The sequence below is a fragment of the Lonchura striata genome, chromosome 26 (assembly GCF_050655825.1).
Source record: "Lonchura striata isolate lonStrDom1 chromosome 26, ASM5065582v1, whole genome shotgun sequence".
Lineage (NCBI taxonomy): Eukaryota > Metazoa > Chordata > Aves > Passeriformes > Estrildidae > Lonchura > Lonchura striata.
In genome coordinates, this window is record NC_140728.1 from 2,418,813 (window position 1) to 2,439,820 (window position 21,008).

The 21,008-nt window shown below is 54.6% G+C and overlaps 1 protein-coding gene across 7 annotated transcripts in view; it reads right to left on the reverse strand.

Annotated features, from left to right (window-relative positions):
* ANKS1A (ankyrin repeat and sterile alpha motif domain containing 1A) overlaps positions 1-21,008 on the reverse strand; it is a 73,230-nt gene that overhangs the window by 5,170 nt on the left and 47,052 nt on the right. For 6 of the 7 annotated variants that reach the window (XM_085561172.1, XM_021535997.3, XM_085561173.1 and 3 more), the window contains 10 exons: positions 17,426-17,532; positions 5,677-5,775; positions 5,189-5,341; positions 4,960-5,067; positions 3,241-3,405; positions 2,787-2,912; positions 2,590-2,661; positions 2,104-2,190; positions 1,631-1,768; positions 837-1,007 (listed from right to left, as the gene is read on the reverse strand). In XM_085561172.1, the coding sequence (XP_085417298.1) occupies positions 837-1,007; positions 1,631-1,768; positions 2,104-2,190; positions 2,590-2,661; positions 2,787-2,912; positions 3,241-3,405; positions 4,960-5,067; positions 5,189-5,341; positions 5,677-5,775; positions 17,426-17,532 (1,226 nt within the window). Of the gene's footprint in view, positions 1-328; positions 428-836; positions 1,008-1,630; positions 1,769-2,103; positions 2,191-2,589; positions 2,662-2,786; positions 2,913-3,240; positions 3,406-4,959; positions 5,068-5,188; positions 5,342-5,676; positions 5,776-17,425; positions 17,533-21,008 lie in introns of all 7 variants that reach the window. The other variant, XM_085561174.1, reaches the window with a different exon arrangement.

The following is a 21,008-nucleotide window of genomic DNA, read 5'->3' on the forward strand; positions in this document are numbered from 1 at the left end:
AGGGAGACAGCTCCTGGCAGGTGAGCTCCCACGTGGTTCACCCTCCTGACCAAGCACGGCTCTTTCCTCTTGTCCTGCTAAATCAGGGTGCCGTGGGGAAGTTACCACCCCAGCAGGAGCAGCAGGATTAGCTGAGAGCTGCCACACTGCATCAGCAGGGGTGGGTGGGAGCAGCAGATCCCTGGGGTTCATCTGAACCCCTGGTGTGGGCCAGAATGAGCATGGGGATGAAAAACAGCAGGACACGGGGGAGCAGCAGGAGATACGGGAAGTGGGGAGGCAGCCCGGGTCGGTTTGGAATGGAGATGGCAGGAAGAAGGGTAAAGACCTTCGCTCCAGGACTAACAGACTGCAGCGGCAGGTAGGAGGGGCGGTGTGTTGTACAGGTGTGACAGTAACAACAGCGGGTGTCAGGAGGGAGCGGCACCTGAGCGGGGGGAGCAAGCAGAACACAGACAAAAGGAGACATTAAAGGAAGGCAGTGGCATGTGCAGCAGTCCCTGCTGCTCAGCAGCTCCAGTCTTGGCTGGTTGTGGTTATGGGGAATCCCATACTGCAGCTCACTTATTTGTTTCACTGCAGCTCTGCAGGGTTTGCACGTGGAAGCTTGTGCTGGACCCAGCAGGGCACTAAAGCCCCATCCCACCTGAGCCATTTCCACCTCTGCCTGCCCTTCTGCTACCAGGAGAAGCCCCAGCCCCACAGAACTGACACAGACCCGCAGGGCCAGCAGCAGGACAGGCACCTGGACCACGTCTGGGCTCCCCCCACCACCCAGGTGCCCACAAGAACCCCCAGCTCAGCCCAGCAGGTCGCTCTTGGCCGCTCCCACGTACCGCGGATTTCCTCATGCCTGCTCGTGGTTTAGGCACCGGTTTGGAAGATTTTGTTTCAATCATTTCTCCTGCTCCAGCACCCAGAGGCTTTGCTCTCTGGGCTTGCAGGGCGAGCTGGTAGGCGACCTCGAATGCCTGCCCCAACGTGAGGATGATCTCGTACGTCAGGTTCTTTGAGAGGACACAGAGAACACAAAGCTGTCAGATCACCCTGTGCACAGTCCCCCTTGTGCTCAGAAGCTGCTCTGGGGTCACAGACCATCCCATCAGCAAGTCACATCCTGCTGTATCCCTGGCAAAGCCACTGAGCTCCAGATGTGGGGGAGCTGGGACCACGCTGCCTGTCCCAGGGCCCCCTGCCCACCTGTAAAGCCCCACCAGCACTGCAGTTCAGCAGCATAAAGAAAAATAACCCAAAAGTCTTGTGCAATTTTGATTCTGCCCAAGTTTAAAAGCAAATGACACTTCTACCTTCTCTGAGCTGTTAAATCAGCCCATTATGCTCAACATAATTGAGAGCATGTTAGGGGTTTGTGCACAGCACATTCCCCAGAAGGGAAAGGTCCTGCCCTGCTTTATTCAGCGCTGGAAATGGCAGTAATGAAACCAGACAAATATTCTCTTTGTCCACAGAGGTTCCATGCCACAGGACAGGCATGAAACCAAGACTACTTTATTGTAAAAATGGGTGAAAGAACCCCAGAAAGGAGCAGTCTGTCACTACCCAATGAAGCTGAGGGATGAAACAAATGGGCACTGAAGGACCAGGAGATGTGACATGACAACGCACTCACCACATCCACAGTGCTGAAGACATGGCAGTAGTGATGGCTGGTCTGCAGGTCCTTGGTGATGTAGGCAAATGTGCAGAGATCCTCAGGGTCCTGAGCAGCACAGGAGATGTTCCGGATCTCGTGCTCAGCAATGACATTCTGCCGGGGTCAACCACAAGCACCTGTCACCCTTCTGGGCAAACAGAGGCTGTAGATGCTGTCCTGGGGACAGGGAAGGGGAGTCTCCCAGCCAGACCAGTCCCAGCTCCCTCCCATGGCAGGAATAAAGGGCAACATGGTCCACAAACAGCCAGTCTGCCAAGCCTTTGGCACTCAGGTGATCATCACCACCTTGGTATTCTCCCCCAGCCTCAGAAGCTCCCCAGGACCAGCTGTGGCTTCTGGAGCCACAAAAAGTGACCTGCAGCCCCCAGGCAGGTGGGATTGCAGGCTGTGTCCCTCCAGACACCAACTTTGAGGCATCTGCAGCTCACCTTGTTGGAGGCATCGATGAACTTCACCCCTTTGTATGTGATGGACAGGATTATGGTTGGGATCTTCTTCATGTGCTCCGTAGATTTCTTTAGAAATGAGAATATTCAAGTGACCAACTACGAATGGATGCTCCCTCTTCACTCCCACCCCAGCCCATGTCCCCTTAGAGACCTCCAGGCCTGTACAGGAAGTTTTGGGGATCTAGGACGAGGAAGAGGAAATTTAGCTCCTGGTGGAAGCAGAGGGGAAGAGACAAGGACCTGAAGAGAACCCTGCCACCACTCCCCCAGTGAAAACACCCCCTCCTCTCCTAGTGTGCAGACTCCTGGGTACTGGGAACAATGCTGGGAAGGGGCAGTTCACCAGAGACAGTGGCACTGCCTGTTGGTGGACAGGGTTTGGGGAACCACTGAGGTCCCCCCTCCCCAACCCACATCATCCCCCACAGGCTGCAAGTGAAGCCCCCAGCCCCAGGGTCTCCATACCCTCATCTTGGCACAGGCGTCCTGGGTAGACTCTGTCCCTCGGAGGTCTTTGATCAACATGGAGCCCAAGTACTGTGTGAAGGAGGGAGAGATATTAAATCCTAAGGCAATGACATTGCCCTGAGACCCCATGCTCAACAGCCTGAGCCTCAGAGCCTCCTCATCCTCGCCACCCCCACAAACCAAAAGACACTTACGTTGGCCTCGTACCCGCAGGACTCAAAGATGAGCTTCTCAGGCTGGTGCTGCCAGTTTTGAACAGGGGCATATGGGGCTGCCAGGCTGGGGGGACGCAGGGTGAGCCTGGACTCCCGACGGTCCTCCTGCACGGCAAGAAGCGTGGATGGGAAGCCATGATGGGTTGGAACAGTTCTCAATAGGGCTCTTTGAGCTGAGGGGACTGAGGTTGGCAATGGCCAAATCCCCCAGGAGCTGGGTGGAGGCAGCACATGGGGTTAAGGTGCCAGTGCTGATGGAAGTGTGAGCTATTTTTGAGGTGAAACTGAGGCATAAAGGAGCTGCTGACTCTAATGTCTCAGGGAAGATGAGCCTGACCAGCTCCCTCCCTGCATCATCCTTCCTTCTCCCTGGCTCCAGAGATGGGATAGCCTGTGCAGTGGGCCCCCAGGACACACACAAACACTCACTAACCTGTGCTTTGTAGCGCTCAGCTCTGGAGTAAGTAGCAACCTCAGTGGCACGATCGTGTTGCCTCTTGGCAGTGTCCCCGGAGGGCAGCAGGAGATCAGCAGATCTGCCTGTGCAGGAGTCGTTCTGGCTCAGGGGAGACGACGTCTGCGACATCAAATCCTGGCACTGGAAGGAGCAGACACCACAAAGAGACCCAGTCATCTTGGGCTGTGCTGTGCCCCCATCACTCCCTCTACATTTCTAACAGGCTCAGCTCCTGCCTCAGTGCCAATCCCACCCTTTGCCTTCTGCATGAGACACCTGATTTACTCCAGGATGGTTTCAGCCATGTACTCAGCCCTTTGTGCCCAGCACGCCTCCGCCTCCGAGAGCTCATCCCAGGAGGGCAGGGGACACGCTGGGCTGGGGGCAAGGTGATTCCAGAGGGGTGGGCTCCCTAAAGCACTATCTAAGCACCCAAGGGCGATGATGCTCAGCCACCCCAGCAGAGGAGCCCCGGGAGCCGCCGCCAGGCACGGCCAGAGCCTCGGCACAGCTGCGGCTGCATCAGTCCCATTCAACCCACTCGCTTGATTTGCCATTGACGTCCGCCCACCCCCCGCACCGCAGCCAGCGCTGGAGCTCACCAGCTGCAGCCCAGGAAATGCTGCACATGGCCCATTCTCCCAGCCAGCCTCCCCGGGCAGCATCTCAATCAGCTGAGCCGCACGGAGCAGCCTCTCCCTGCCTTCAGTCTCGCCCGGCTCACGGTGCAGATCCTTCCTTGGCTGCTGGTCCCCTCATGCTCCTCTGCCTGGCACAGGGCATTGAGCAGGGGGTCTGTACTGGGCACCCTCCCAGTGCAGCAGCAGTGTGAACTCTCTCTGTTCTCACACTTGAACCCGGTTCCTAAAAAATCCCGTGTCAACAAGCAGGGCACAGCAGCTCAACTCGCTTCAGCTGAGGCTGTTTGGGTTGGAAAGCCTTGGGAAGCCAGGAGGGCAGAGCTCTGCAGCAGGGCAAGGACCAGATGTTCAGGTTGGGTAAACTCTAATCACTCCAATTCCTGCTCCAGGAAGCTGATTAGCAATCTCTGGGAGGAGGCAGCACAACATGCTACCCCATTCCTGAGCTCAGGGTCACTCTGAGCCCAGCAGCTTTTGCCAAACTCAGCTCTCAAAAGCCAGTTTTCAGGAAGAACGGAGAATGTGATGCTTCCCTCCCAGCCAACCCCGTAATGAGGGCCTGACATCCAAATGCTGCCACTCCTGCAGCAAAAATCAACATCCACACATCTTGTCGAGTGTTATTTGGCAGCAAGAGCAGGAGCTCTCAGCAGCCCAGCCGGGCCAGGGAGAGGGCTCTGGATCCCAAGGGTGCAATCAAACACCAAGTCCCAGCTGCAGCCCCTCTCCAGCTGGGCTGGGTCACTCCTGCCTGCTGAAAGCCTCTCTGACCAGGAAACAAGGGTAAGAAAGTAGGCTCAGAGCTCCCTTCTGTGCAGGGCAGAGGTGGGAGTGGCACCCTGACCTTTCCTATGAGGTCAGCATCCAGAGGCTGGCCTGCAAGGGCTGCAATTATCTTGCCCCACTCACTGCAAGGTTGCCCCTGCACAAGTATTTGCTGCTGGGGTGGCTGGAGAGGATGAGGCAAGCAGCTGTATGGACACCCCTGGCCATGGCCAGATTTCTCCCAGCACTGACACACGAGGCAGGCAGGGAGCCACGAGCAGGGACTCACTCTCAGCTGTGAGAACCGTGGTGGCTTGGCTGGTGGCTCCTCGTAGGGTCTGTCTGCCAGCGAGGCGATGATCCTCTTCCGATGGCCCAGCAGGTTCACTTTCAGCACCTGCAGGGAGAGATCAGGGTCACCACAGGCACAGAGCTGCTCTGAGAGACTTGTAGCAAGTCCCAGCCCCAGGGAACAGGGCAGGACCTTGCTGCCCTGGCAGGAGAGGGGTGACACTCACATTTACTATCTCAAGCTCCCAGAGGTTTTTCACAGTGTCAATAGAGCTGTAGCCACTCGAGAGGAAGGACTGGATGTAATCCTGCAGCCCCAGGGAGTCGAGCCATGCGGGAACTGATGGCTGGCTATTCCCATCACAGCCCAAAGGTTTCAACTGTGAAAGCAAAAGAAAGGTGTTAAAAGCTGCAGGAGCTGGGTTCCCAAGGGATATAAGACCAATGAAAATAAGTTTACAGGTCATCACCATCTCCACTAGCTAGTAACAAAAGTACTGTATACAAAGAACGTGCTTGGGACCAAGACTGGCAGGAGGAACAGTCCCAGCATGGAGCTACCACATCCACATAGCCTGGAAGAGCAGTATACTCCTCCTCCTCCTCCCTGCTATTCCCCAAACCCCTCTCACAGCCCCAGAGATGCAGGGTCTGGCTTTTGTTTCCCGTGTTCACAGGCATGCTTGGCAATGCCCCATCCTCAGCTGGTGCTGACCTTGGGGAGGGAGCGAGCGGCCTGGAGCAGCTTCCGGCGGTGCTGCGGGTCACCGATCCCGATATCCCGAAGGTCCTGGTCCTCCATGACATTACAGCCCTGTGGGGACAGCAGGGAGCCACATGGGAGCAGGGAGCCACAAATGTGTGTGAACGGGCATCACGCAGTTACAGCACCTTCCTGATTTGACCTCCAGCCCATCCTGGCAGCAGGAAGAGGAGGAGGAGGAAGAGGAGAAGGATAAAGGCTTCCAAAGCTGGGAGCTCTGCCCCATGTACTGACCTTGGGCACAGAGAGGGCTGACATGAGCAGAGCTGCAGCACAGGGAGCACTGCCCTCCTCTCCCTGCTCCCGAGCCAGCCTTTAGCCCCGGGGCATGGCTTACAGCCACCTCCCATGGGATTGACACACGGAGGCTTTAAACATCCTGTAACAGTGCCCAGGCAAACCCCAGCCCCCTCCATGCCCGAGCAAGGGCTCTGGGTTCTGCTCAACCTCCCTCCACAGCCACAGGGAAACCTGCACTGCTTTCCCTGGCAGCAGGGGAAGGTCAGATGTCTCCTCTGGCCCTGGGTAGGGCCAGAGATGCTCCAGTCACCCCACTGTGTGCTGTCAAAACCCCTTTTCTGCCCCCTTCCCCCTGCAGAGCAGAAGCACACGGACTCCATCCCCCCTTTAAAAGCCCCTGTCACAACCTGCTTCCCAGCCCTCCTACCTGGGCAGAGCTCAGCAGGACACTCTCCCCACGCCTGGCAGAGCCACGCTGCTGTGTGACTGAAGGCTCCAGCTGGAGCCCGGACCCCCTCCCTGGCCCTGCCTCCCTCTGCTCCCCGGAGAGTCCCAGCAGGTGTGCGCCGACAGCGCTTCACTGTTCCACATTTTGGTTTTATAAGACAAACCCAATTAAGGCCGGCCGCAGGGAAGGTGAGGGCAGGTGAGACTGCCAGGCACCCTCCATAAAGGGCAGCAAATATTTCCTGCCCCTTCCCATCCACGCTTTCGTGGGATTTCAGCACGTGTGCTTTGTGAGTGCTACCTGCTTTAAATGCAGCGAGCTGCCCCAGAGCAGTGTCCTTGCTCCCGGCCATGCCAGCAGCTGCTCTGCTCCTGCCAGGCAGCATCACTGCCACGTCCATGGCAGGTGTGGTGACAGCAGAGCAGGATGGCACATGGCTCTCCACCCAGGAGCTGCTCCTCCCTCCGACAGAGGAGTGTTCAGAGAAAGTGGATTAACACCAGAGGTAAGAGATGCCCAGAGATCTCTCTGCCACGAGGGAAAGCTGCCCTGCAGCCCCCAGACTAATCATTTAGCAAACAGCAAATGAGCAGTGGGTGGCAGGAGGCAGAGCCCTCCACACCCCCTGACAGGGCTCCTCTGCCTCCCCCTCCCTTGGCAGGTCAGATCCCACACATTTCATTCCTGGAGAGCTGGGAGGGGACAGGAGAGCAGAGCCTGAGCTGACAGCAATGGCATAAAGGCATTTATTTGTCTGAGAGTTGTTTAAGAAACAGAAAAGTCAGAACTAAATGGTTCTTCAGCCCACGGTGGGGGTGGGGGGTTTAATTCTGTGTTTTCCCAAAGGCCAGTTCACAGACTGTGCTAGCTGGGGCCATTGTGCTGGGAAGAGCTGCTGGCACTGCCCCAGAGTCCCTGTGCACACCAGGGACCCATCTGCCCTGCACCCCACAGCCCGTGAGCGAGGCCAGGGGACACCAGGGGCTCACCTGAGTAGTGACACTGCACACCAGGAGCTGTGAGAGGATGGAACCACATCACACAAACTGTTCTGTGCACCCCTCCAGTGCACAAATCAGTGAGTAACAATGGGCAGGTTGCTGCTGAAAGCTCCAGGCTGCCCATTTGGTGCACAAGCTGCAACTCTCTTGGACTGGGAACAAACTCCCAGCGATTAACACAAGGAGCTGCTGCTGCCAGGGCAGTGACCTCCGGCTGGTGGGCTGCAGCATCCCACCAGAAAGATGGAAACATCCCCTCCCTTTTCTTGTTCATGAATTTTAAGCCAAAGAGCCACATTTAATGTGCATTCCTGTAACAGCAGGGGATTGTGTGCTCAGCTCCGGGGAGGAGGGAAGGGATTAATGGGGATTAACTCCTCTGACAGACACCTCACCTGGCAGGAATGCAGTATGTGTGCAAGGAATTCATCTCCGAGGGAGAGATGGCTTGGAAAGGGCTTTTTGAAATGCACAAAGAGGGCCAGAGCAAATGATGGGACTTCTCTCACAGGTTTGGAAAGCAAAGTATTACTGCCCTGTGAGGGGGAGGAACAGGGAGGGACTGAAGCACCCCTCAGGTACCTGAAACCTGCAGTTCCCAATGCCTGGGCCTGCTCTGCTCCCTTGACCTGCCCATCTTGGTACTCTGTGGCTTCATCCCCCTGCACAGAGCCAGGGCTGAAGCTGGGGTAGTGCAGGAAAGATGCTGGCAAGGGCAGAGCTCACAGCCAGCCCTTCCCTTCATGCCACCAGGACAGCAGGAACAGTCAGCAGCCAAATGAGCTGTGACAATGGCGATGTGTAATTTTCATGTACAAAAACTAAACAAGCTTGCTGATCCTATTTACACTTTCACTCATGCTCACTTTCCAGTGTTGAGCCCTTTTTGGTGCTAATCCCCTTTGGCACGGCTGTGATCCCACACAAGCAGCAAGAGCTGGTGGCTCTCACTCTCCCACAGGGCACCAAGGCAGGGCAGTAGGTGTTCTCCCACCTTTGGCATCTCAAATTTGAAGAAAATTGCTTGCTCTGTAGCAAGGACACAAGGTAGTTAAACACTGTGAAGCCTACAGCTTTCTCCTGCACTCCGTATTTTTATGTGTCACATTAAATTCCCTTGGTGGCAGTCCGTATTCTCTGGGTACTTAACAAGGATAGACAAAGCATAGCAGCTCTGAACAAATCATTCCAGTCCCTGGTGCAGGAGAAATGTCCTTCAAACCCATCTGGATTTCAGCTCCCATGGAAAACAATAATCTGCCACTAAAAGAGAATTAAATGCAAAGGCACTGGAGATATTTTAACCTTTGCCAGCCACATAGAGGAGCCAGACTTTAAACCTGTCTGCATTCAACACACCCTCAGGCAAGAGCCAAGGAGCAGAGCTGCTCTGATGGGCCATTGCTGCTTTTTGATTTTACCCAAAGGTTCCCTTTGGTGCTGGCCACAGGCAGATGCCACCTCCCAGTGCCCTCTGAGGGCACAGGGCAGCCCCAGCTCCCACCAATCCCTCCCCAGGTCCTCTGAGGACGGGCTCAGTGGGGAGAGCAGGGTTCTGGGATGTGCTCTGCCATCAGCCCAGACCTCCAGGAGCCTCCAGCAGCAGCCTCAGAGATGCCAATTAGAATCAAAAAGCCTTTCCCAAGACGTATTTCCAATTTTATTCCTTGTGACAAGTGTTTTTACCTTGCACATTCCTCCTGGGTGCCCCAGCTCTGCGGAGCTGAGCAGAGCAAGGGAGGCCCAGGGCTGGCCCGGGCCAGAGCTCTCAATGTCACCCACATTTTGGGGCAGTGAGGGACACCCAACAGCTCCTTCATCCCAACATCTCACCATGTGCTCAGTCAGGAACCAGCCCCCACCTGGGCTCAGCCAGGGAAGGTGAAATGCATTACCTGGGGCAGAACAACTTCTTGGTGATGCTTCAGCAACAAGAGCTGAAGCATCAGGCCAGTCAGACACCTGGAACTGGGCAGGGTGAATCCCACCCTGGGTCCCAGCTGGCACACACTGGCTGCCAGGCAGTCAGAGGGACCTTCATCCCCCAACCTGGCCTTCAGCTTCCTCCGAGCCCTCTCCATGGAGAGGCACAGATACACACCACCACGAGGGACACTGACCCCTGTCTCTGCCCCCCACGCCGCCCCAGGGAGGGCAGGGGTCTGTCAGTGACCTGGGGCTCTGCAGGGCGCCGCTGCAGCCGACCTGCTGCAGAGACACAGAGACACTTTTTCCTCTTGGAAAAAGGCTTGGCTTTGCTCACGCCTCACTGCCTGCACTGTAGTTAAACAGCCTGTGAGGCTCCAGGTTTCTCATTAAAAGAAGAAAAAACAGTCAGAGGTTACCTGGCAGAAGGCAGCGTCCCCTCCTGCTAGCGAGGTGACCCCAAAGTGACTGAGCCAAAGGCAGCGCTGCCGAAATCTGCCCGATTCTTCCTCCAGCAGGACACTCTGCAGGCACTTAACTACCCAATTTTCAGATGCTGCTTCTTCCCCAGAGCCTGGCGTCCATCCATGCTCCCGTTCCAGCTACAGAAGGGCCCGAGGCAGCGAGTGTTCCATGGGGGACGTGTGGCTGGGCCAGCAGCGGCTGGGCCCCGCCGCCAGCGCTGCTGTGAGCACACCCTGCACGGGCAGGATGGGCAGGACAGCCCTGCTGTGAGCACACCCTGCACGGGCAGGATGGGTCTGCTGTGAGCACACCCTGCACGGGCAGGACAGGCAGGATGGGTCTGCTGTGAGCACACCCTGCACGGGCAGGACAGGCAGGATGGGTCTGCTGTGAGCACACCCTGCACGGGCAGGATGGGCAGGACAGCCCTGCTGTGAGCACACCCTGCACGGGCAGGATGGGTCTGCTGTGAGCACACCCTGCACGGGCAGGACAGGCAGGATGGGTCTGCTGTGAGCACACCCTGCACGGGCAGGACAGGCAGGATGGGTCTGCTGTGAGCACACCCTGCACGGGCAGGATGGGCAGGACAGCCCTGCTGTGAGCACACCCTGCACGGGCAGGATGGGTCTGCTGTGAGCACACCCTGCACGGGCAGGACGGGTCTGCTGTGAGCACACCCTGCACGGGCAGGATGGGTCTGCTGTGAGCACACCCTGCACGGGCAGGATGGGTCTGCTGTGAGCACACCCTGCACGGGCAGGATGGGTCTGCTGTGAGCACACCCTGCACGGGCAGGACAGCCCTGCTGTGAGCACACCCTGCACGGGCAGGACAGGCAGGATGGAGCCAGCACAGCTCTGCTCTCAAAGCAACAGATGCAAAACCCAAACACGGCATTCCCAGCCTCCAAAGGCTCCTGCAGACATCCCAAGCAGAGAGACAGCTGAAGGCTCTCTGTGCATACAAAGTGCACACGAAGCTCTTTTTCTTTTTCCCCTCACTGCATTCGAGACAATTTGCATCTTGTTGAAGATTCTGCTGTCATTGCTATTGCTCTGCTTTTGGCAATCTGGAGGTGGGAGATGGAGACATGTCCAGCTCCCAGCTGGGCACACCCAGATCTCAGAGCAGGGGGACCCCATTTGGTCATACAAATCTGTAATTGGCCTTGTGATTTGTGGAGTTTGGTGCCTTCCCTTAAATAAAGTCTGCAGCCTGGGATACTCGAGTGGAAAGCAGGGGAAAGGATCTTTGGCCACAAGCACGATGACGAAGCCCCAGCTCTTCACAGAGCATCGCCAGGGAAAGGGGCTCATACACAAAACCCTACAATAAATCTCAGATTAGCACACAGCCACTTCATTTTTAATTTTCTTCCCCATGTACACTGGCAGCATGACAATGGCAACGGAGGGAATCGGTCATGGTTGTCAAGTTCAGGCAATTTTATTGAGAGAAAAAAAAATTAACTGCAACTTTAATGGCTTTTTTAATGTTTATGGGGCCTGGAGCTACTAATGAATCAAACATAAGTATCCTCTAAATTGCCAGTTCTGGTCTACCCACTTTGCTCCTTAAAATCCACTTCATCCTCTCTGCTCCCCATGAAGTCCATTCCTATTATCCGGGGAGCTTTGGCACAGCTCTGCCACATTTCCCAAGATCCTCAAACTTGCTTCAACCCCAGATCCCTGCATGCCTCTGCTCCACCATTCTCTTACAGAGACAACTCAAACACCCCTACCACAGTGGATAAAGCACAGTCCTTGGGAACTTCCCAAGGACCAGCCAGAACCCACGGGGAGATGTCAAACAAAATTCATTTAATTGAATGAAGCGATTCCCACTCAGGGGCTTGGCAGAGACCCTTACCCCAGGGTCCAGCTCCACTCTTAGGGGCTCATTTAGTGCTGCACAGTCAGTCTGGGGACACTGGCACGTGTTCCTGCAGGCTGACAGCAGTGACCAAATCCAGAAACAGCCACCCAGAGCTTCTGCCCAGCTGAGGAGAGCTTGCTCCAACCTGACACAGCCCAGGCATGAGCTACACAGAGCTCACCTGAGTCTGCACGGAAATCCCTGCACCAGCTGTGGTCAGACCATGTTCTTGCTGTGATTCAACAAGAGCAGATGCAGTAAAATCCTATCAGGGGTCTCTGGTGACTCCTCACAGATCATTCCTGGGTGCAAACCGCTACTGGAATGTGTCAGTGCAGCTTTCCCCGAATGGCTACTATAAAATGACAAGTTCTATATGAAAATAGAAAAAAGCTCTGGGGCAGACACATTCCCAGAGCATGTCCAAAGCCTGGCTGCTGCCCAGGGGACCAGCAGCTGCGTGCCAAGCTGGGCCACTCGGAACTGGATCAGGCAGAGCTGAGTGACTGAGGACACGGGAGATGCCAGTGCTGCAGCAGGGCAGGTACAGGTGAGAACAAGGATGGTGCATATGTCAGCCCACACCCAAATCCCAGGATCTGAAGAGCAAAGGAGCCCTGGCTTTGTCAGATGTGGATCGGGGCTGTCCTCAGCCTGGGAAGGCACAAGAGCTGCCGAGCTCAGCTCACACCCCCAGCCAAGGTGAGCCAACCTGAGCCAAGGCCTCAGCTCCACATTTATCCTGGTTTTGCCTGCACACACAGAGAGGAGAAGGGGAAGGAAAGGCTGTTCTGTTAGTGAACAACACTGCAGGCTAATCTAACATGGCCCTGAATTGCATTTAATCATGTTAATGTCAGTACTCTAAATTATTTGCAGACACCCCATTCTTCCACCACCATCATTTTTCTACCACTTCTCCCCAATTATAAAAAAATAAATAAAATCCCCCAGAGGAGCCCAGGGCACTACATGCAGAGAACAGATTTCCCTTTCTGACGCTGTCTCATTGAATCAGCATTAGCTGCTTTCCACACACTCCATGGGAATCCAGGCTTGAACAATAAAAAAAAGCCATAAAAAATGGTTTATGCTCTCTTTTACCTGCTCATTTGTGAATCAAAATATCTTTGAACTGAATAAAAAGTTCAACTCCAGAACACTGGTACAACTGCCAGAACACGCGGGGTTTGCCCTTCTCAGATGTCAGCCCAGGGGAAGCTGTCGGGGCAGCAGCAAGATCCTGCCCTCCAGGGGAAGGGGAAAGCTTTTGCAAACATCTCAGATACATTTATGGCATCTGTGGGATCACAAAACACCGTGTGAGGGAACAGGTAATGGCATTTCCTTCCCACTTCTGTGGAGGAATTTCACTATCAATTATTGCAATTCCTTCTCATTACAGTGGCCATGTCCTTGCCCTCTCCAGATGGGCAAAGTCCAGCCTGCTGCTTCCCTGGGTTAATCTCTGTTTGCTGCAGGGACCAGGAATGCACTGGGCATCCCAAAATCAACTTCCTATGGATTTTGGACTTCCCAAAAGGGGCATCTGTGGCAGATGCACTGGTAAGCACAGCAGACATGATGGGGCCAAGCTCCAGGAGCAGCAGAATCCCTCTTGGTCCATATTCCTGTGACATTTTTCCTGCTCTCCCAGCTCATTGCCCACCAAGGACAATTAAATCCATTTATTGTGCACTTTTCTGGGTGATACTTCTCACTCACTGCTGCAGTTTTGTGATCTGACCTTTCATTCCCCTCCTCTGGTGAGGGATGAGGCAATGAGGCTCCTGGAACTCGGCGCACGCTGCGGGGCCGCGTTCCTCCACGTGGGAGGCAGCAGTGCTGCTCCTGCTGGGTGGTGGGGTGGGCATTCCTGGTTCACTGGAGCTGTTCACATTTGGCAGGCAATGCTGCTGAAGGTTTTATCCTACTTGCAGAGCTGTATTTTTGCTAAGTCAAGGACAGCAGAGCCGCTGCCAGCAGCTTCGCCTCGGTCGTGTTCACCCACCGCACAAATAAACTTTCCCCTCTGATGAAGGAATCCCAGCGGGCTGCAGAGCAGAGGAGGAGGAGGATTGGAAGCACTATCTCCACTTGAGCTGTTCCCAAGCCCAGCTGCCTGCACAGGCTGCTGCCCAATTCCAGCTCCATATGAAAAGCAGCAGCTGAGTGTCCCAGTCTGACTGCCCCGTGGCAGTGCTGCTGGCCATGAAGGTCACTTGGTGGCAATGCAGAGGGTGAGGGAAAGAAGCTGTCTAGGACAGTGGGGTTTGTGCTTGAGAGTGGCAGAGTAACAGGGAAAACTTCTTCCCTGCCTTGTCTATAAACACAGTGTGGCTACTGTAAGAAACTTGAAGGGAATATAAGAATTTCTGCAGACACTGAGATGTGGCCCAATATACAGATGTGGGAAGAGAACTCCAGTGTTTGGGAAAGCTAAGCTACCTAAATCCATCTTTTATCACCCCGTTCTTCCCTTAACCCAGCCAAAAGATTACACAATCCAAGATCTGTGCAGACCTTGGTCCCTTCCCAGGAACACGTGGATGAACGAGGGCGCTCCAGCATCACGTCACATCCATGTCCCAAAAATCCTGCTGACTTGTGCCAGCAATACCCACCCCCGAGTGAAGCCAGTGCTTGATCAAGATCAACTTTGTCCCAGATGTAGAACTGGAGTTCCTAGGAGCAGAGAGGAGGCTCCAGAGCACCTTTCCCTTCCACAGCACAACCTGTGAGACACTCGTGGCTCCCACTGTCACCTGCAGGAGCTGTGGGTCCCCTGAGCCCCTCTCAGCTGTTGGCCACAGACCTCCAGAGGAGCAGGACACCCCTGCTGCCCACTCCAGCTGCAGCCTGTCCAGTGAAGCGGCCGGCACGTGGCCGGAGCACAGCTAATCCCCTAATCCCCAGTTCCTGGAGTTCTGAAAATAACAGAATTATTATTTTTGGAAACAACACATGTTTCTGCCTTCCTATATTAACATCTAATTAAGAAGCCAAATATATTTACAGAGCACTTTGCAAACTCCCTTTACACACAGTGTGTTCATGAATCACTTCCCTACCTGGGGGTAAAGGCTCTTGTGACACGGGGCATAGATTAACACAGGAGCCAGCTGTACATACCCAGGGAATCAGAAATTCCTGAAAGCAGACCCGGCTGCAGTACAGGCCACCAGAGCACCAGCAAGCCCAGCACCCCCAGTCTGAGTCTCTTACAACCCTGTCCCACAGCAGGGGCAAACAGGGCACTTTAAACCCTGGTTCTCCAGTGAAGAACAGCACCAGGCACCCCAGAGCCTCGCTGGACTGTTTTTAACCCTCCTCTGAGTTACCTTCTACCACAGGCTGAGTATCTCCCTCAGTCATTAAAGGGCTCTTCTAGGACACTGCCCTGCTCTGTAGCTGTATGATCTCTGCACACTGAACATGCTTCTCCTGCAAAGCTCCTGGTTTACCTCCCAAAAAGCACCTGGGGACCCCAGAGCAAAGGGATCATCCTGGCACGCCAGAACACCCTGCAGCTTTCTGGGCAGGGAGCAATGCAATGCAAAATCCTGCACAGAAAACATGTGTTTTCATATCAAAGGACTTCAATTTCCTAGTTTGGGCTACTAAAACTTAATTAACCTCATAATCCACTTGGCGATTTGCAAGCCATTACCCAGCACTCTTTGGACCTTGAAATACTGAACACAGGGAGGCCCTAAGAGGGACTAATCCTTCCACAGAAACTGCTTAATTCCAGGAAAATAGCACTCTTAGTTTGGAATATTCTCTGTTAAGAGACTGGAAGGGGCAGCCAATAAAGCAATGGTTGTGCAAAGAAGAGGACTGGGCAGCCCAACACTCAGAGCTTGGTGTCCTGAGCCCCTGCTCTGCCCAGCTTCAGTGTTCACAGCAGTTTTAATAATTCATCCAAGAACATCAAAAACACCACTATAACCAAATGAACTACCTGTTCCTCACTTGTGCTCTATCTGAAAGTTTTGCTCCCTCAACACCAGAACAACACAGAGGGGAAGATTCTAAATAATTCAACTTTCCTGCTGTGCTAATGTATTAGCTTGGAGTTCTCAGGGCTGGGATGAACGGATTTAAAGCCAGGGTTGGCACGGGTGCCAGGGTCAACTCCCTAGGAAAGGAGATAAGCAGCAAAATGGAAATCAGCTGGGGTTTGCACAAAATCTTTGTGCAATTATTTGACCTTTTAAATTTGAGAGGAATGAGGAAATGAGTGTCCCATCCCCTGAATCCAGCAGCACTGGGAGCAGCCACCCAGCTCTGGACAGGGGAGAAAAACATCCAGCCATGAAGAGAGCAAATCCTACCACGTACCCAACACCACCACACAGAAGGACACACACAGGAACCTTTGCTAGCTGAGTGGGGTCCAGCACACCTGGGAAAGGTGTTCTACCTGCAACTGTTGGGTGAGAGCAGCCACTGACCCCACAAGGATCACAGATCCATCAGCAGAGGATCCCAAGACGATCTACAAGGTTATTTAATTTAAATTTGTTGCACCATCTCCAAACAGCCCCAGCACACACAGGGATGCTGAACCCTCATACATCCCTGGCCAAGAGTCCACTGGGGTTTGGGACTGGCTGGGTGGGACATGGGTTGAAAAACACAGCAAACCCCAGCTCTGGAGGGGAGTGTTGGCCCTGCCAGGGGAAGGGAAAGCAAATGGCCTGGCTGCTTGCTGTGGAGACCAGGAAGCAAAGCTGGATAGACCCCAGAACAGTTATCCTCCTGGTCAGGTCATTTTTAAAAGTATAATTACACCCTGCCTTTAAGTAGCCCAACAGATGCTGCTCAGGTGTGTGCTTCCTTGAGCTCCATCCATGCCCTTTCCTGGCTTCGTGTCTCTCTCCAGCTGCCCCTTGTACCCTCCCCACCAATGGTGGCCACTGTGTGCTCCCAAACCCCCTCATCCATCCCCTCATCCTCACATCCTCCCGGTGTCACTTCTCTGCACTGTCCCCAGCACCAGAGATGTCACCGCTCCCATTCCAAGGCAGGATGTTGCATTAGCCAAAATAACTTTTGCAAGGTTTTCCAAGGTTTACATCCATTTGCTGTTATTTGTCAAACTTAGAGTCCACATTCAAAAGCATTTCTTTAAGCCATGCAGGGAGAAGCCCTCCTGCAGCACCAAGATTTTCCCTCCTTGCAGTTCATCCATCATTCCACATGAATTCTTGGATTTTTACACCGTGCTGCTTTAAGTTTCTGGACACTGGTTATTAAAACCCCTCAACCCTGAGCATTACCATGTCGTCATCATTAAGTTTCAGAGCCAACAGCGTCAGTGCAATTAGGTACAGCTCATTAACATACTGCCTGCATGCTCTGAGCAAGTACAGTTCCAACAAGAGGTCTGCTGCCTCCTTCACAGCCCAGAGCACAGACTGCTCAGGGCTTCCATCAAAACACCAGCGGATTTCACTTCCCATTTCTGGAGTAAATTCAACAGTAAAGATTTAGGGAGCAGACAAAATAAAATTTCCTATCAAAATTTTAGCGAGAAAACCAACACCACCTGAATTAAACGCGAAAACCCAACATAACCCTCACCTATTCCTTCTGCCCAACCTTCTACACCCTCCACCACCATCGTGCCGGGCGGCAGCACCCGGCTCTGCCCGGCGCCCGCTCGGGGCATCGGCAGCGCGGGAAACTTCGGCCCAGGCATCCCCCAGAGCACGGGGTCCTGCCGGGCACTCACCAGGAAGCGAACATCGTCGAAGCCGTTCAGGAGCAGCTTGCTCTCGTACTGCTGCAGGCCGATGGACTCCAGCCACTCCCCGACGCTCTGCTCCAGCATCCGCGAACCTGACGAGAGAGGAATCGGCAGCCGCTTGAACAGGGAGAAACCGTTCAGGCGGTAGCAGCGGCACTCTGAGGAGGACAGATGGCATTGCCACATCATAGTCATTACCATAAAGAAACTCAAAAAATTATGCTCAGAGTACAACAAATCAGCGGGCAGACAATTCCTCTGGTGTGCACAGAGCATGGACAACAAGCTCGCGCTGCCTCCGCGGGCTCCGGGTGCAAATCTGTACCGCAGTTCACACTCAGAAAAGAAACTCCTCGCCCGGGCAAAGATTCAGAGGCGCTGCTGGGGCGCTGAGATCACAGGCACTGCTGTCAGCGCTGGTGAGTTCCTCGCCAGGCAAGCACATGAAGCCCAACCCCATGGGGATGCGGATCCACTCCTCGGCTCAGCGGAAGGGGGCGGGAGGAGAGCAGCAAACTTCCACCCGAGGCATTCCCAGGCAGTCGCAGGTGCGAGGGAAGGGAGCGGAGCTGTGCCAGTCCTCTCATCTGAACACCTCTGGACACAGCCCCGGCTCAGCGGGGAGCACGGAGCAGCCTGAGAGAAAACAGCTTCACGCAGCCGAGCCAGCTCGGACACGGTGGATGCTCGGGAGAGCAGCAGGAGCCCAGGCAGAGCGGCTGTCCGCGGGAAGACACGCAAGACAAAGGAAGCACAGACTGCAGCAGCGGAGAGGAAGGGCTTGTGCTCTTCCTCCCCAGCAGTCCTGAGAGAGGCAAACCATGGCAGGGGCTTCGTCTCGCCGTTACTGTGTCATTGGGACCCCAGGCTCATGTCTGGCAGCCCTGGCTCTGTCATTCTACCAGCGATCCGATCACTTTGCATTCCAGCACACTGCCCGGACCTCTTGGCATTCCAGCACGCTGGCCCCAGAGAGCCCAGCCCCACCTCTGCACCGTGTGACAGCACAGCCAGGACGATCTCACCCAACACTGCTGGTCCTGCCAGGTGTTGGGCACGCACCTGGATTTGCCCTTCCTTCATTTTCTTCAGCCGAGCGCAGCCGCCGCATCGAGCCCCTCGCTCAGACAGGGAGCAGCTCTGCAGGAAGGAGGCATTTCGGTTCCCCGCTCCCGAGCCACGGCAAAAGGAAAAAAGCAAATGCAAGCAACACTCTCTCCTCTTCCTGCTGCAGCTCAAGTCCGAGCCATGCCCTGGCACCTCCCCCTCAGCCTCTGATAAAGGAGATTCCTCCCAACACCTATGGAAGCCCTGGCAGATGAGCTCTCCCTTCCCTCATCCCTGGGATGAATCCAGTGACTTGTTACTCTCCTCTAGTAAAGCTCAAGACCTTACGTATGACCAAAAAAAAGTTCAGAGATCTCCTTTTCACCAGGGAATTTGCTAGGCAAGACAGACAGATTTCCAGGCTCCCTGGCACGTCTGTTTCCAGCATGGATGCAAAGAAAAGGATGATCAGGAGACCCTCGTTTGCTTCTTCTGAACCTTCAGGTCAGCTGAAGCAGTTTGGTACCTTCCAGCCATCCCTCCCCACTGCGCTGCAATGGCTGCACACACAGAGCTCACGGTGTCATCTGCAGATTCCTGGGGTAATTCCCGCTGTCTGCTCCCGGCGGCTGCTCCTGTGCCGGTATTTGGGAGCGCTGGCCGGTCCCTCCAGCGCCGAGATCACAAAAGGGTTCTGCCTCCCTCCCCTGAGCCAGCCCATGCTCCGGGGCAGCAGCTAAGCCCGGACCGTGTGCCAGGAGCTCCCTCTCGCCAGGTCTCCATCCTCCCCTCCATCCTTTCCCCGCCGGTCCCTGCGCTCCGCCGGTGGCTGCGGCGGCTTTGTCTGAGCCGCCAGCCCCACGCTGTCCCTCCCTTCTCCTCATCCTCTCCCCCCTCCCAGTGCTCCCACCCGCCGGGAGGGAGGCAGCGGCTCTGTAACTCTCCAGTGGAAATCACTGACTCCTCAATATTTACTCGATGATGGACAACATGGCTCGGAGGTTTTAAAAAATGATGTCACAGGTCTGCTTCGACAGATCAAGTGATTTGTGGCTGGCTCAGAATTAATTTATCAAGAGAGAGGTGAGGAAGTGCCTGCTGCCTACCACAGCATTCCTGGGAGATGTCAGGGGGAATGAAACCGCAGCAGTTCCTTCTCCCAAGCTCCTGAATTTAATTTTTAAAATTATTTACTTTATTCAGCCTTGCATGCACTTGTAAATACATTTCTGCTTTCAAAAGGGAAACCTGCAGTGATACCAAGTGCAGGTTTTCTGTTTACAAAACCTTTCAAGTCATGACAAAATGAAGAGAGGGAAGTATTTGGAGGGAGAGAATGGAGGAGTTTTCTTTAAAAAGAGAACAGACACCTAAAACATCCCAGGCTGAAAACTAAGGTGCCCCAAATACATTTGATATTTGTGTCTTACAAGGATGATACAAGAACAGAACAATCACAGTACTTGTGCCCCCTGGTAAGATCCTAATCACAACTTCTGGCTGAAACAAACTCCTATTTCTCAGCTCCATCCTTCCCCTTATGCTCCACATTCTGGGACTCCTGCTACTGGCAGAGGGGGAACCAGAGGTGGGCAGAGCTGGAATGATGAGCGCATTCCCAAAGCTGCAAGGCTCCTCTTGAATCCCACAGCACAGAGAGGATGAGGCTGCACAGGAGGGATCCCAAACTGAGTGTGACAGGGCACAGCCCTGGCTCTGGGACAGGCAGGGCTGCTCCAGGGTGTCCACCTTGCTGAGCGCTCCCTGCACAGCCCTGCAGGGAGGCTCTGCCTCTCCCCTCATGTCAGAGCTTTCCCTGCTGCTATTGATCCATCACAGCCTGAACCGGTGTGGGGAGGGCTGTCAGAGCAGGGAGCAAACCCACACAGAGCTTCAACTCCTCTGCAAAGCCATCTGATCCTGGAATGCAGAGCTGAATCAGGCTAAACTCCCACTGGGAACAGTGGGTTCCTCCTCACCTAAGCAAAAACCTGAGTGACAAATGGATATGAGGTGAGCTCTGTCACAGCCCGTGTGAGCTGCGTGTGCGGAGCTGCATTAGCATCTCATCAGGAGGAGCTGCTGCCCATCCAGAGCCAGAGCTGCTCTGCTGCAGCAGAACAAAGGTGAAGGATTTAAAAGGACAGAATCCCCCGTGGTGGCAGCTCTCCAGCAAGCTTGACTTCTGCTTTTGCTCACGACTCAAAGGCAGACAAGGGAAATTCACATTTTAAGGGTTGTCCAAGAGCCTTGGTCAGTGGGTACCTGCAGGTGCACTTAGAAAAGCCCAAGATCACCCTCCCCGAGGCACCTGGCAGTTTAACCACATGCAAAGGGCATGGCCACTGTGGCACCCACACTGACCCACCCCTGGCACCATCCAGCCCTGCTCAGCACAGCTGCTGCCCTCACAGAAAGAGCTGGGAAAAAAATCCTGCAGCTGCATTCTGTAAAATTAAAGGAATCTTCCCAAAGAGTGTAGAATTAAAATTGCTGCCAGCAGCATTGAGCATCATGTGGG